This window comes from Panthera pardus, unplaced genomic scaffold (genome assembly GCF_024362965.1).
Source record: "Panthera pardus isolate Hobbes unplaced genomic scaffold, ASM2436296v1 HiC_scaffold_12, whole genome shotgun sequence".
Classification (NCBI taxonomy): domain Eukaryota; kingdom Metazoa; phylum Chordata; class Mammalia; order Carnivora; family Felidae; genus Panthera; species Panthera pardus.
Genome location: NW_026526677.1, coordinates 92,326,683 through 92,341,626, shown reverse-complemented (window position 1 = coordinate 92,341,626; position 14,944 = coordinate 92,326,683). Strand labels below are relative to the sequence as shown.

Sequence of the window (14,944 nt, the reverse complement as noted above, 5' to 3'; positions counted from 1 at the left end):
GTTAACCGAGGTTAGAGAGTCCCCTCCTCTACCCGTAGGCCTGAAGGCGCCGCAGAGACAGTTCCGGGTTACGCGCCAGAGCAAGGGGAGGTTCGAACATTTCCGAATCCACGCCTCAAATCCCGGGCTTCCTCCCGCCAGTGGAGGAAGGCAAGAGAAAATGGGCACCAATCAGAATGTAGACATGGAAGACATTCATGGTCAGAACCAATAGAAGAACTGGAGGGCGGGGCCGAGGATGCAGGTTCGCTCTTCTAGTTTAAACCGCGGCGGCCAGGCGTTAACTGCAGCTTCGAGGTTGGGTGTGCCGTGCGCCTGCGCGAGCTGCTGGACGCTAACGGAACCCTGCGGAGCTTCGCTAGGCCGGCAGCGGGAGTCGGTGCGGCGAGCGGACCTCGGCGGGGCCGGTAAGCGGGTAGAGACTGGAATAGGGGGCCCACGGGCCCACGGGGGCCGATCGCCCGCCGTACGGAGAGGTCGAGGTCTGAATAGCACGGAATGGGAGTACCCTCACTGGTGCGCCGTCTCACGTCCGACATACCTTCCAAACCCGGGTTTACTGCTTCCCAAGGTTGGCGTAAGCTGTGTCGTGCTGTGCACTTGGCGTGCCTGAGCCCCTTGAAGTCACAGTGGGCTCCCGTGGCGCGCCCGACGTCCACTGCCAGCCCGATAGCTGCCCTGGCTGGCACCTCCGTAGCCCAGAGGGCTGCAGGGGAAGGGGGTGGTGTCGCCGCGGGAGCCGGGTTCCCCGGAGGCCGCCAGCATCCGAGGCGACGACCGCGCCCCAGGCCAGGTGGGCACCAGGTGGCCTTTGTTGTTGTGCAGCGACCAGTCTTCCCAGCCGGTAGTTGCGCCCTTTGTGAACTTCTGGGTGTAACCGTGCGAGCAGCTCTCTCGCTAATGAGTTAGGATAGGGTGGAAAAACGAACCCTGTAGCCCTACCCCAGATGAAAATAAACCTTTTTTCTGATTGTAAAGTTATACCGTCCCGTTGATTTTAGAAATAAATCTAAGAAGAACGAACGTATAAAGGAAAAAAGGAAGAAAATTCTAGATATTCCACTGGGCCACAGATAACCATCAAAAAAACCCACTTCATATTTGGGTTCCCTTCAGATATATGCGTTTTGAGTATATATACCTAATTATACTCATAAAATATATTTGGTTTTATGTAATTGTTTTAAATATGATAAAGCATAGTCATTTAAAAAGCAGATTATGCCTTAGTAATATTTTAGGAGCATGTGACTGTCAAATATAAAGCATTATCATTTTTAATGGATGCATGGTACTTCTTACAATGGCACTACTGTACAATATATTATTTAACCAGTCCCCTCACGATGGACACTTGTTTTTCCAGTTCTTTCATCATAAAATAGCATGGTGGTGGTTACATGTATGTATACATGTTTGCATTCTTGTTCAATTTATTTCCTTAGAATAATTCTTGGAAGTGGATTATGGCTTAGACATTGTGGTGCAGTTTAAATTGTGACTCATAATGCCAAGCTGCCCTCTAGAAAAATTGATATCCCCCCATCTACACACACACAGTGTGCAGGGTGCTTATTTCTCCACACTCTGACTGACACTGGGTATGAGAAAATCTTACCAATCTGAAAAGGCATCTTAATGTCTTTATTTCCGTTATTAATGAGATTAAACATTTTCTGTGTGTATTAGTCATTATTTCTTTGGGAAATTTTCTGTCTTTCCTTTATTCTGGTCCCCTATTCTGGTGCATTTACCTTTTACTAGCTTTCTAAGAGGAATTTGAATTAGTGACTTTGAACCTGTTGCACATATTTTCCCCAGTTGTCCCTTGGATTATGGTTGACTTTTGCTGGGTGTTTTGTTTTCTCTTGTTTTGCTCCAATGTTGTGGTTCTTTAAGCTGCTTGCTTTGTTCCAAAGTTGTGGTTCTTTCAGCTACTTGCTTACTTCTCCCCAGAGGTAGAGAAATTTGTTGTAACTCTACGGTAGCCTCCCTGTAATGGTTAGAATCTAACTAGTATCCCAGTTTAAAATCCTCCCCTTTCACCCTTGAAATCCTTGCACTTGGAACTACTAAACCTGGGATACCAAGTTGCTTAGGATTTTTGAAGAGAAGGCACTACTGGGTATTTTGGTCAATATTATCAGTATCTACAAAATATAAGCTGCTCTAGCTTCTATGTGACAGGTTCCTCCTAAGTAAAGGGAAAGGATTATCAGGTCTTTATTAAAAAGTAAGAATTTACAGTTACCTATGAGCTTTACTACAGTTTATGTTTTACTATTTGCAAACACCCTTCTTCATACGTTGAAGAAAAAGGAGTGTGCCATAATTTAAATGCAAACAAAATAACATGTTAATCACCGTATAGTATAGTAGATATGACATTAAAAAAAATCTCTTTGGGCTTTAGTATTGGAGATCCTCCTAGCCCAGAGTCCTATTCCATTTCTGTCCCTGCTTTATTCTGTTTTATCTTTTTAGTAGGTAGTTTTGTATTGCATGAACATTGAAATAAATGGTGTAATACCTCTCACAAAGCACCATTTTATTTGTATACATACCATATATGTGTTATGTTACATATAATACATATTATGTGTTGTATGTTCATATATAATGTATATAATCTCATTTAATTCCATTTTTCCAATGAAGAAAATAAGATCTAAGGCCTACTTCTGACTCCATACCGTGAGTCAGAAACTGAAATTTATGATATTACCTCAGATAACGTAAGTAATTTTACAAAGTTACATTTTAGGATGCATCATTGCTTCATCTGTGATGATTGTCCTGAGTGTATCTATGATAACTACCAAAAAAATAATGTCACTAGGGGCGCCTGGATGGCTCAGTCGGTTAAGCTTCCGACTTCGGCTCAGGTCATGATCTCACGGTCCGTGAGTTCAAGCCCCGCGTCGGGCTCCGTGCTGACAGTGCAGAGCCTGGAGCCTGTTTCAGATTGTGTCTCCCTTTCTCTCTGACCCTCCCCCACTCATGCTCTGTCTCTCTCTGTCTCAAAAATAAACGTTAAAAAAAAAATTTTTTTTTTAAATGTCACTAAATGCTTATTCTTCTAGATTTGATAGTATAGTTTCATTAACCTTGAAAGAATTTTAAGATCTAAGACCCTAATCCTCTAACTCCTTTCCTTCTAAGGAATCTTACAAGCATGGTGTTTTAGTGTTTTTTGTCCCATGTATCGTTTCTTTAAAGTTGAATTTTTAAAATGGTGATTTCTTAAACTCTTCTTTTCCAGGTTTTTCTCGAAAACTAATGGCAGTGGAGGTACATTGAAATAAGGTAGGAAATTGAAAAAAATAAAATGCTTTGGTTTGTCCTTCCATGTTTAAGTGAGGATATTCTACTATACTCAATGATTACATTAAAAACAAAAGGATCCTGACATCAAAATTAAAGAGGAAGGCTATCTATATATCTCTATCTCTATCTAGATAGATAGATAGATAGATAGATAGATATATTTTTTTTAGCAGGGGTGGGTCAGAGAGGGAGAGGGAGAATCCAAAACAGGCTCCATGCTGTCAGTGCAGAGTGGAGATGTGGGGCTCAAACTGCTGAACCATGAGGTCATGACTTGAGCTAAAACCCAGAGTTGGAGGCTTAAGTGACTGAGTCACCCAGGCGCCCCAAGAATGTTTGCAACTTATGTAAAAGGTGGTGAAGAAGATGATGACTATGCAACTGAGACCATTTGTGGCTCACACAGCACTAGACTGATAAGCTTTCTAAGAGATGCTGTGCTTTATTGAGTTAGGCCATTTTCAGGTAGTATTGTGCCTGGTATAAACCAATGTATCAAATATTTAACGGACTAAATTTCTTACTTTTAATTTCTCTTTTAAAAAATAAGACACTCAGGCAAAGCTCTTTATGAGAATTCAGAGGAGTAGTGAATATTTCATTTGATTTTTTCTTTTAATTTTTTTAATGTTTGTTTATTTTTGAGAGAGAGAGACAGAGAGCATGAGTGGGGGAAGGGCAGAGAGAGAGGGAGATACAGAATCCGAAGCTGCCTCCAGGCTCTGAGCTGTCAGCACATGGCCTGATGCAGGGCTCAAATTCACAAGAGTATAAGATCATGACCTGAGTCAAAGTTGGATGCTTAACCAACTGAGCCACCCAGGCGCTCCATTCATTTGCTTTTTTTTTTTTTTAATTTTTTTTTTTTTTTTTAACGTTTATTCATTTTTGAGACAGAGACAGAGCATGAATGGGGGAAGGTCAGAGAGAGAGGGAGACACAGAATCTGAAACAGGCTCCAGGCTCTGAGCTGTCAGCACAGAGCCCGATGCGGGGCTCGAACTCACGGACGGCAAGATCATGACCTGAGCCGAAGTCGGGTGCTTAACCGACTGAGCCACCCAGGCGCCCCCATTTGCTTTTTAAAAAGACAAAAATAACAGGGGTGCCTGGGTAGCTCAGTCAGTTGCACATCCTACTCTTGATTTTGGCTCAGGTATGATCCCAGGGTCGTAAGATCAAGCCTCGCTTTGGGCCCAGTGCTGAACGTGGAGCCTGCTTAAGATTCTCTCTCCTCTCTCTCTCTCAAAATTAAATAAACAAACAGCGTAACAAGTTAGACACTTGCAGGATCAGGCTTTAATGAATTTGAGGCACAGGTTTCCACATGTATGTAAACCCCATTTCACAATTGCTTTTTGCTTCTTCCATCTCTTAATCCTTTTGGACAGGAATGAGAATGTTTGAATTCTCTTACTCAAGTAGGAGCTTCCCTCACAGGGCTTAATGTTCTTTTGGTTTGGGGTTTTTTGGGGGGGTTTCTTGTTTTATTTTTTCAAAGAGCTGATAATCTGAATTTTTAGGACTTCTTGTAGTACATATTTTCTTGTATTTCTTTCTCTCCACCTACCACTAGCTGCTTGTTGCCTCCTAGATTCTCTTATGGTTAACTGATGCTTTTAATTTCTGTATCAACACAGACTCTCTTTGTTGGTTTCTCCAAAAGAGTATTTTCTTCCTCCATTATATCATGACAGTCCCTTTTGGCTTTTGTTTCTTCCTCAAGGAATGAATGTGGGTGCTCGATACGTCCCCTACGTACAAAATGCTGGATCCGGGATTCTAATCCTTGGCATTTAGGACGATCCATTAGTGGTTTATATGTGCGCATTTTCACTCCTTCTACAAAGGCACTGGTCTGCTTTATGACAGAGGGCTTAACATTTCTCCATTCTATCATTCCATCCATCTCTGGTCCTATAATACATACAGTCATATGTTACATGGATACTTTACCACAGTAGAATCACCTCCAAACTTTACATAAATCTGCTCCCATAACCCCACATAACTTTGGTTCTGGTAAATAATTGTCTCTTAGGATTTCCCCTGTCATACCTGTCCCACAGGGTACTGCAACACAGTCCAGTCCTTGTAGCATGCTATACAACATGTGAGTTTTCACAGCATGATTAGCCCATAGTTGTTGTAGGTGGGTAACATTGAACTCCTGAACCTCTCGGTCATAAATCCACTTGATATTTTCAAACTTACAGTCATACAAGACTAGAGGAAATTCTACAGCCATACTAGAGGGAAAAAGAGACAAGAAACAGTATGAAAATACACAGCAGCCGTCCAACAGTTTTTCAAATACAAGTGGTAGGGGGAGGTAGTTGGATTAAAAGGAGGGGAAAATCTTTGTCAGTACTGAGTAACAGATAAGAAAGCAAAAAACACCATCCCTAACCTTGAACAACTTTATATTTGAAAGACAAAAACAAAACCACAACACAACAAACCATGAATCAACTGGTTAGGCCTCAACCATAATGCTATAACATTATTTTTTACATTTTTTCCCAATTTGTTGATTTTGCAGTATCGTAGCCAGTGAGGTTTATCCAAGGTGTGATTATTGCTGATTGAAAACATTTTTATGAACTTGTTAATTTTGCATAGTATGAAGTAAAAAACTAGATTTCACTGCTTTAGAAATGAATTGTTAGTCTGTCTGGCCTCGGCCTAGTCTCAAAAGTCTAACTATTCTTCCTACCTTTCTTGCCATTGCAGACACTGAAAATAAGGAAAAATTCAAAAGTACAGTAGTATGACTGCCCAATAATATAAAGCAAGGAAGATTTATATGAATAGTTTGAATGCTCACTTTTAAACTTCACCAGAACCTAATAATAATACCCTTAAAATAAATTCGGGAAAAAACATTTAGGAATGAATGTTATTTGATTTAAGGGGACTGGTCCAAATACCTATTCCTTACTAATGGGATAGAACAACAAGAGAAGAAAAAGATAGCCCTCCTGCATATTCATGACATTCTCCAAGTTAGATTCAAAGCTTCAAGAAGACAAAATAAGTGACCTAGTTAATTAGACAGCTGTTGGGAGAAGATATGTTAACCTTTAATTATTTAAAATATTTAATATATTTAAAAATATTCTAACAGCAACAATTGTCTTTTGTTTTTAACGTACCTGTACTGAGGTTTCTGGGGATTTTTCTCTATGTTCAGCAGCTCATCAATAATCTCTGGCTTCTCCATTCCTTGGCCAATCAGAAAAAGGATAGCCATCATACAGCGGACTTGATGATAAAGGAATGCCTGGCCAATCACTTCAAACTGACATAACTGGAAAGGTTCTTGCCATCTCTCCTTATCCAGGCTCTGGCCCACTAGCTGTACTTGAGCAGACAGAATAGTCCTCTGAAAATTGATCACTCCGTTGGCTACATCCATTTTACATAAGTTCCTAAAATCATGTGTGCCAACATACTTCTGAGCTGCATCGTTCATGGCCACAATGTCTAAATCAGCACGAGGGAAAAAATAGCGGTAAGTCCGCTCAAGACAGCTGAACCTAGCACTGAAGCTAGGTTCCACAGGGGCCCAGGCCAGTACACGGATGTCTGGAGGGAGTACCCGATTGAGAATGTGGGTATAGCGGATCTCTTTAGCAGCATCACTGACTTCATCTTTTAAATTACAATCCTCTGAAGCCCTGTCCTTTGGAAAGTGAGAACGAAGGTCAAGAGAAATCACCTATGGAATTAAAGGAAGATGGTTGTTTTAAAGACACAATCTGAATCCTTAGTATTTGCACCTAGAATACATGGGGATCACTTGCCTTAAGAACCAGTATAGTGGCCCTTACCTGTCCAAAGGCACTGACTCCTTTGTCTGTTCGCCCACAGCGGTGATAGTTGGATGTCTGTCTGCTTTCTACTAGTCGAGTCTTGGTTAGAGCCTCAAACAGTTTCTCTTCAATTGTATTGTTTGTGTTTTCCTGACTGGCAAAGCCTTGGTATCCCCAGCCCAAATAGGCTATCTTTAGAGCTACATGTCTTCGACCATGAGCACTGAAATCAAATGCACGCTTAGCTTTTCCAGCTCCTAGAGAATTTTCTCTCACGGTTGAGTCTTTGTTGTTGGCCTGTTCGTTTTTAAGTCTCTGTACCTCCTGCTCCAGTTCCTGTACTCTTTTTAGGAGTTTGACAGTTTGGGTTCTGTCTATGTCACTTTCAGCCATGATAAAAGACAACCAACCCCAGCAATAAAGAAACCGTATAGGTCCACTCTACCTGAAAAAAGAATAAAAGGATACAACAGTTTCAATGCGGATTACTTTGGTTATGTCCATATCATTCCATCATCTGCAAATAGTACCTAAGATTTAGTTTAATGCCTAAAGGATATATTTTGCTTCTGCCCAGGGAGACAAGCATTAGCTTAATTGTTCTGGGTTGATCATCCATAGATACTGTTCTTTTCTATCCTGTCTGGCCAGTTCACAGGGGAAAAGGAAAGGAGCATCAAGAAATGGCATTGTTAAAGTTTAGTCAGAATTTAGGGAAAATATTTGTAGATCCCATTTCTCTCTGCTTCATTAGCTGTGATGATTTTTTTGATGATGATCATGTTTTTGATATTTTTTCCTTAAAACATTTCCTTTTGACTTCTCATTACACTTGTCTAATCTTTCTAATCTTAAAATCTGTTCATATGGAATATATATGTCTACTCAGTTTCCACTGCTTTCCAGTATTTCATATAAAACGAGTGGCTTGTATATTTTGTCCTCTAACACTCAGTTCTGTCTTAAAGGTGGTACGGCAGAAGCTAGCCTGACTGACGAAACTTGTCAATGATTGTACTTCATATTGCAAGGAGAGCCTGAAGTCAAGGGTTTCCCACTCTTAAGTGGTTTTGATGGCAGAGAGAAGGTAATTAAGCATCATGATCTTTTTTTAAGTTGAATTTCTGTTCTATACCTCTAGCTATTGAAGAGTCAATCTGGAAATGTAATTAACATGTTGAAATTCCTGACATATTTCAAAATCCTAGCGTTGAATATACTACATCCTTAAAATTGGGACAGTGCTAGACAGTCTATGACTGGTGGTCACTTTATATGGATTGTCACCAAATGTGTTCTAAGGCTATGTTATCTGGGTACCTCATTTAGTTTCTGGCCTTTGAGAGTTTCTGTATCTATGATATGTTAAAAGTTTAAATACAAAAAAAAATGAAACTATAACAAATACTAGAAGAAAACTTTTCTTTTATAGTCTTGGAATGTGAAAGGCGTTTCTATGTAAGATACTATAGAAGCTCAGAAAGTATATACATCTGTTTTAACTTAAGGATCAATAAGAGAAAGTCCAACAACCAGAGAGATAAATGGGAAAGGAAAAGCATTTCATACAAAAAGAGAAAAACAGCTGATAAAAGTGTATGAAAAGTTGTTCAGTTCTACTCAATGTAAATACCATTTACAGGAGAACTATTTTTCATCCAGCTGACTGCAGAGGAGGTTTGACAGTACACCACTTTGGAGAGGGAATGGAGAAGCAAGCTCTGGAAGATGCTGTCAGTACAGCCTCTTCACAGGGCAGTTGACAACATCCATCAAATTGAGCACACACATATCTTTTGACCCACCTACTCCATTTCTAGAAATTTTACATACACGTGGGCTTGCACAAGTATGTAAAAACTTGAAAGATACTTGGAACATTCGTTTTTAACAAGACTGTAACCTAAATTAAATCAGGGGCTGAAACGAATAAATTAGGGCACATCCATATGTCAGAATTCTGTACAACTTTAAACAAAATGAAGTCCATGTGTGCTGATCTCGCTGGATCACCAAGACCATCTTTAAGATTCAGGGGAGTTGCGGGATGCCTGGGTAGCTCAGCTGGTTAAGCGTCTGACTTTGGCTCAGGTCATGATCTCATGATTCTTGGGTTCAAGCCCCGCATCAGGCTCTGTGCTGACAGCTCAGAGCCTGGAGCCTGCTTCGGATTCTGTGTCCTCCCTCTCTCTTTGCACCTCCCCCCTCATGCTCTGTCTCATTCTGTCTCAAAAATAAATAAATGTTAAAAAAAAAAAAAAAGAGATTCAGAAGAGTTGTATAATATGCTCCTTTATGGTATAAAAATGTACATATGAATATGGAAGATTACTAGAGAAAGTGTAAGAAACTACCTTTTGAGAGTGAGACTTGGTGGGGGAAGTGGGGAATCCTTATTTAAAATGACCATGTGCAGTACAGCATAGGAAATCTAGTCATTATTGTATATATAGTATTGTAATAACATGTCATGGTGACAGATAGTAGCTATACTTGTAGTGAGCTTACCATAACCTATAAACTTGTCAAATGTACAACTGAAGCTAATGAATATTGTATTCCAACTATATTTTAATTAAAAAAAATTCCCATGTGCATGTACTAGTTTTTCAATTTAATTTAAAAAGAAAAATTGTAGGGCATAAAAGTCCTTATTAAAAAGAAAGAAAGAAAGAAAAATTGTAGGGATACAGGAAATAGTGTGGGCAGTAGCTACCTATCCTAGATCCAGTCCAAAAACTAGCATTGGGCATTTGGCTGGTTGATTGGGGTTTAAAAGTTCAGTGACAGGGTACTGAGATGAACAGATTTAGCTTGGCAACTAATGACACATTAAAATCACTTAAGCATACGAGTGTTTATGTGCACATCACTGCTTTGTGATGGTTTTGGATTAAATCACTCTCATCGGTAAAAGCAAGGACTAAAGCCAGACTGCCTGAGTTAGACTTCCAACTCCATCACTTACAAGCTGTGTAACCTTGGACTAGTTCTTTATGCCTCATGTTATTCATCTGTGGAAAACCGGTAATAAGAGTACCAGTTAGCTCACAGGATTCCATGAATTAATAAATGTTAAGCACATAGAACAATGCTAGCTACACAAAGTGCTCCTCAGTGTAAGTTGCATAATATATGTTAAGCATTATGTCTCAAGCTCTTTTTCTGCCTCACCTGTACTGTCCTAGGAGCTACTACAGGTAGCAGAACTACCAGGCATTAGAAAGTGGGAGCAAACAAGAGAGTGGAAATGAAAGCAGCTGGTAGATTTTCTGGAGCTGAGTTAATGCCCCTCCAAACCGCTACCATGCTACCCTGTTCTAAAATCTGTATTTTATTACAGAACTATTACATTTATGATTGCCTTAGCCATTCTTTCTCCATTTGACTACAATAAAATAATACACAAGAAGGGAATGAACAGTTAATGAGCTGGGAATTATCAGAAAACTGATCAGTATTTTTTCTTCCAGAAGGTCCTACAGTGGAGGGGAAGCAATGGAGGAACTCATGGGACCCAGTGGACAAAAATCGGCCAATATGGATCCAGAAGAAAGAATGTTGGCAGCCACTACAGCTTTTACCCATATCTGTGCAAGGCAGGGTGAGGGAGATGTCAGGAGAGATGCCCAGTCTATGCAATATGATCCCTACAGTAAAGCTTCAATAATTCCAGGAAAGCAGCCTCTCCCTGTGCAACTGCAGTACCCACACGTAGAAAGTAATGCCACTTCAGAAACAGTCTCAGAGGCCTCTCAAAGACTCCGAAAGCCAGCGATGAAGAGAAAGGTGTTGCGGAAGAAGCCAGGAGGGGAAGTCTTAGTGACAGATGAGTCAATTATCAGTGAATCGGAGTCTGGTACAGAAAGCGATATGGATCTCTGGGACTTAAGACAAAAGCTGATGAGTCTGCAGTTCCAGGAAGACAGGGAATCTCCAGCTGACATTTCACAAAAATTTAATTTACCACATGAATACCGAGGAATTTCTCAAGATGAGCTCATTTGCTATCTACGAAGAGAAGGAATGGCCCCTCCAGCTTATGAACAAGACCTGATTGTTGCCAGTCGACCAAAGTCCTTTATTCTCCCAAGGCTGGACCAGTTGAGCCGAAACCGGGGCAAGGTAGACCGCGTAGCCCGATACTTTGAGTACAAACGAGACTGGGACTCAATAAGGTTACCTGGTGAAGATCATAGAAAGGAATTACGCTGGGGTGTCCGAGAGCAGATGCTTTCTCGAACAGAACCCCAGTCCAAGCCTCAGCACATATATGTTCCAAACAATTACCTAGTGCCAACTGAGAAGAAAAGATCTGCCCTTCGCTGGGGTGTTCGTTGTGACCTCGCAAATGGTGTCATGCCCAGGAAGCTTCCCTTCCCTCTTTTTCCTTCTTAAGTGTTTTTTTAACCTCTTTTATGGGATTGTTTGGGGGTAACCTGGTTCTTTCTCTCTTTCCTTTTATTTAAGTAGAAACAACTAACTTAAAAGCCCATGGAACATTATAAAGACTTCACCTACCATTGGTCTTTCCTAAGTCTATATCTCATTGGTATTAAATACTACTTCACTTCCAAATGACCACTCTCAAATCCGGTAATTGCAAGACAAATGCCAGAGAAAGAAAAACAGACCTGGTCTTTCACTTTGTCAGATAGCACTATTTGTTTTCTATACTGTTTTTAACCTTTGGCCAATGTGTGAGTTGCTGTCTTTAAAGTTGCTGGGTGTTAAGCTTACTCATTAAAGAATTTTGGGATGTTGTGAACTTGATCTTTTTTTTACTTACTACTACTTCCTAAGTAAGATGATCTCAAAACTGGGTTATGATTCTCCTTCCAATCATTACTTCCCATCATACTCTCACCACTTAAATAATGAGCACCAGAGGAAAGGAACAAAAAACTGTCATTTACGCACACAGTCCTTAAAGGAAGGAAGGAAAGTAGCAACACAGATAATCCTCCATCACTAAAGGAACATAGTAAATCCAGAAAACTTAAGTGATCTTTTTAAAACTAATGTTTATTTTTGAGAGTGTGTGCAAGCACGTGCGCATGAGTGGGGGAGGGGCAGAGAGAGAAAGAGGGAGACACAGAATCTGAAGCAGGTTCCAGGCTCTGAACTGTCAGCACAGAGCCCGGCGTGGGGCTTGAACTCACAAACTGTAAGATCATGACTTGAGCTAAAGTCGGACCCTTAACCGACTGAGCCACCCAAGAGCCCCAAGTGATTTTCAATAGATGCTCAGTAACAGTACTACATGACATACAGAATTCTAACCCAAGTTTAATTCCAGAATTACTTCAATAATACATTGCCCTCCAATTGTCACTTCTAGAATACCATGCTTTTTATAATTTGCCACTGAGATTTGCTTGGAAATTATGCTTGTTGCTTGAAGGCTATTCCCACTATTAAACAGAACTTCTTCACTACGAATACTATCTGTAACTAGATGCAGACACAAATATCCAAGTGAATCTGGCCTATTTGGGTACAGACCAAAATGCTAATTATGTTCACCTTAAATTGGTTCTATTCTTGATGCCTCTAATCCAACGAGGAACATCTAGAATCTGGAGATTGTCATTTGTAGCATTTGAAGCCATCAGAGGGACAGCAGAAACAGTTTGCTTGTTCAAGGGAAAACAGCTGTGCAACATAAAAATGAACAACTTTGACCATTACTATCTGCTAAAATATACTTGCTCCATAATGTTTGGGCCACATTCATCCAGTTCCACTGGAAGGCATTTATCAGGGAAAGAAATAATCAGTGACTCAAAGATAGATGTGGGATATGCTCACTGTAAAGTAAAAATTGCAAACTATCCAACAGTGAAATGATTAGGAATACTGTCCACTGAAAATAATGGGAAGCTATTGGCAAAGTGCAAATTAAGTGAAACCAGTTGTAAACTATACAGTATGATCACAGTCATCTACACATACAAAGCACAAGGAAAAATCAAAACCTTACTGGGTAATGAGATTAAAGGTAGTTTTTATACCTCTTTAAAAACCTTGAAAGCCACATGGCATTTTTATATGCAAATTACACCAATGACTTCTCTTTATATTATCTCAACGCCCACTATCAACACATAGTTTTTAGTTACCTAGTTTAACCCTTTAACCAGAGAACTAGTCCAAAGGGCTTAAGCAGGTAGTAAGATTTGTGGCAAAAAGACTTGGGTCCAAGACTCCTGACAATGTGCATTGCTTCCTCCAGCACACCACAGCACACCCAACGCCTGGAAGGGGGCTGCCACATTACCGCAACGAGGGAGTCGTGTGTGCGCCGACCATCGACTGTAAATATAATTAGCTATCGCTAGAGTTTCAATACGTTTTTTGAAGTTGAAAAGATTCAAATCTCAAAATATTAGTAACCAATAGGGTAGTAGAAAGCGTTCTCCGTGATAAACTTTATTTTAAACCAACGAGGGAAGGAGGAATAGCCGAAGGATCAGGAGACACGCACTATGATCACTAACAGTGAAAAGCAATCGCGTGGAAAGCAATCTCCTGAACAATTTTTTAAAAAGTCGCCACGCCTCCCTCCCCACAGACTATTGGAATCCTGACCTCTATTAGTATTGAGTTTTGTGACCAAACAATTCTGAGGCAGCAGAGACTTAACTCCACAGTCCAAGGGCCCTCTAAGTAAACCGAATTACAAGAAGTTCCTACTGCTGCGACTTTCTGCCAGGAGCATCAAGAAGCACCAGATACAAAAACAGGGTCCTAAGCGAGATCCCATATTCACCCACCAGCGCTTTCAAGAATAAGGTATGTAAAAGGGGGAGTGGAAAAGAGAAACATCCAGCTGTCTATACATTTAGCGTTTCTCTTCGGAAAACCCAGAAGATAATTCATCCCCAAATCCCCTTACTTACCTTCCGGTTGCCGACCACGCAGCTTTTCGCGAGACAGGAAGCTGTCACTTTGCGTCTTCTGAGCGCGCGCCCAGGGTCTCATGGGAGATGTAGTCCACCCTTGTGGGAAATGTAGTTCCAAGAGAGACGCCAAAATCTGCCTTATATTTTCTAGTCTGACCACCATTTCCCCTCCGACAAAGCAGAATCTGGGACCTATGCTAACACAAGAATAAAATACAGGATAAATCTAGTCCTATAAAATAACGGAAAAGCAGTTTTTCAAGTCTCTGCTATCTGTATACGAAAACTAACATTAAAGAACCTGGTCCGACTTTATATCTACTTAAATGAGTAAAAAGTTACCATTGTAAGACAAAAACATTTGCTATTATAATCCACATGTAAAGGCTGAAAAGGAATTTGATAACCTCAAAACAAACGATTGAGGTGCCCGAGAGTGACCGAACAGAGCTGGGGAGTCGTGCTTCAGCACCACGGAGAGATCATAACTAGGTTTTTGGTTTGTGAGTTTCTGCAGAGACGCTGATCCAAATCTAAAGATTCCAGTTAGAAAACTGATAATGCAGATGCGGATGAGAGGTGAAGGTTTTACCGCAAGGAAAACAGTTTTCTCAGGATTGTTTTAGCAAAGGGCAAATATCAGGATTAAAATTAAAACAAGCCGGTATGTGGAAACATCACAGGTATTTGAACAGGGGCAGAAGTTTAGAAATTGGGTAACTTCACTCCCCCTTCTCATCTTTCGCATTTGAATTAATTTGTCAAATGAAACTCATTCATTCTGACCCTTTACTATCCTATGCAATTCTCTGGCCTTTCTGACATCTTTTAATGCAGAAGCGGATATTTGGGAGGAAACGTGGGCACGAGTGCTTGAAACCGGGAGTGGGTGAGCTG

General features: G+C 40.6%; 3 protein-coding genes across 8 annotated transcripts in view; 2 read left to right on the top strand and 1 right to left on the bottom strand.

Moving 5' to 3' along the window:
• Window positions 1-294: 294 nt before the first annotated feature.
• HYLS1 (HYLS1 centriolar and ciliogenesis associated) lies at window positions 295-11,910 on the top strand. Of its 5 annotated transcripts, none has more exons than XM_019421344.2 (4): window positions 295-407; window positions 3,263-3,306; window positions 8,111-8,229; window positions 10,619-11,910. In XM_019421344.2, the coding sequence occupies exons 3-4, from the start codon at window positions 8,216-8,218 to the stop codon at window positions 11,538-11,540; spliced, it is 936 nt and encodes a 311-aa protein (XP_019276889.2). In that variant the 5' UTR covers window positions 295-407; window positions 3,263-3,306; window positions 8,111-8,215; the 3' UTR covers window positions 11,541-11,910. The 5 variants fall into 5 exon arrangements, with proteins under 5 accessions (XP_019276889.2, XP_019276885.2, XP_019276886.2 ...); XM_019421340.2 differs by having other exon boundaries at window positions 10,616-11,910; XM_019421341.2 differs by lacking the exon at window positions 295-407 and adding an exon at window positions 459-571 and having other exon boundaries at window positions 10,616-11,910.
• Window positions 4,604-14,145, bottom strand: PUS3 (pseudouridine synthase 3). Of its 2 annotated transcripts, none has more exons than XM_019421338.2 (5): window positions 14,045-14,145; window positions 7,161-7,587; window positions 6,483-7,048; window positions 5,386-5,576; window positions 4,604-5,244 (listed from the first exon to the last, which is right to left on the bottom strand). In XM_019421338.2, exons 2-5 carry the CDS (start codon window positions 7,533-7,535, stop codon window positions 4,934-4,936), a joined length of 1,443 nt encoding a protein of 480 aa, XP_019276883.2. In that variant the 5' UTR covers window positions 7,536-7,587; window positions 14,045-14,145; the 3' UTR covers window positions 4,604-4,933. The 2 variants fall into 2 exon arrangements, with proteins under 2 accessions (XP_019276883.2, XP_019276884.2); XM_019421339.2 differs by lacking the exon at window positions 14,045-14,145 and adding an exon at window positions 12,669-13,186.
• Window positions 13,831-14,944, top strand: part of DDX25 (DEAD-box helicase 25) — a 21,060-nt gene continuing 19,946 nt past the window's right edge. The window contains exon 1 of the mRNA XM_019421337.2: window positions 13,831-13,937. The gene's annotated coding sequence lies outside the window, so the exon portion shown is untranslated. The remainder of the gene's footprint in view (window positions 13,938-14,944) is intronic.

What these genes read in the sequence shown, in the direction of transcription:
- PUS3 (XM_019421338.2), bottom strand. Translation starts at nt 7,535, where the DNA reads ATGGCTGAAAGTGACATAGACAGAACCCAAACTGTCAAACTCCTAAAA. An exon ending in CCCCAGAAACCTCAGTACAG is followed by an intron (nt 5,577 to 6,482) that starts GTACGTTAAAAA and finishes TTTTCCCTCTAG; the next exon opens with TATGGCTGTAGAATTTCCTC. An exon ending in TGCAGTACCCTGTGGGACAG is followed by an intron (nt 5,245 to 5,385) that starts GTATGACAGGGG and finishes TATGTATTATAG; the next exon opens with GACCAGAGATGGATGGAATG.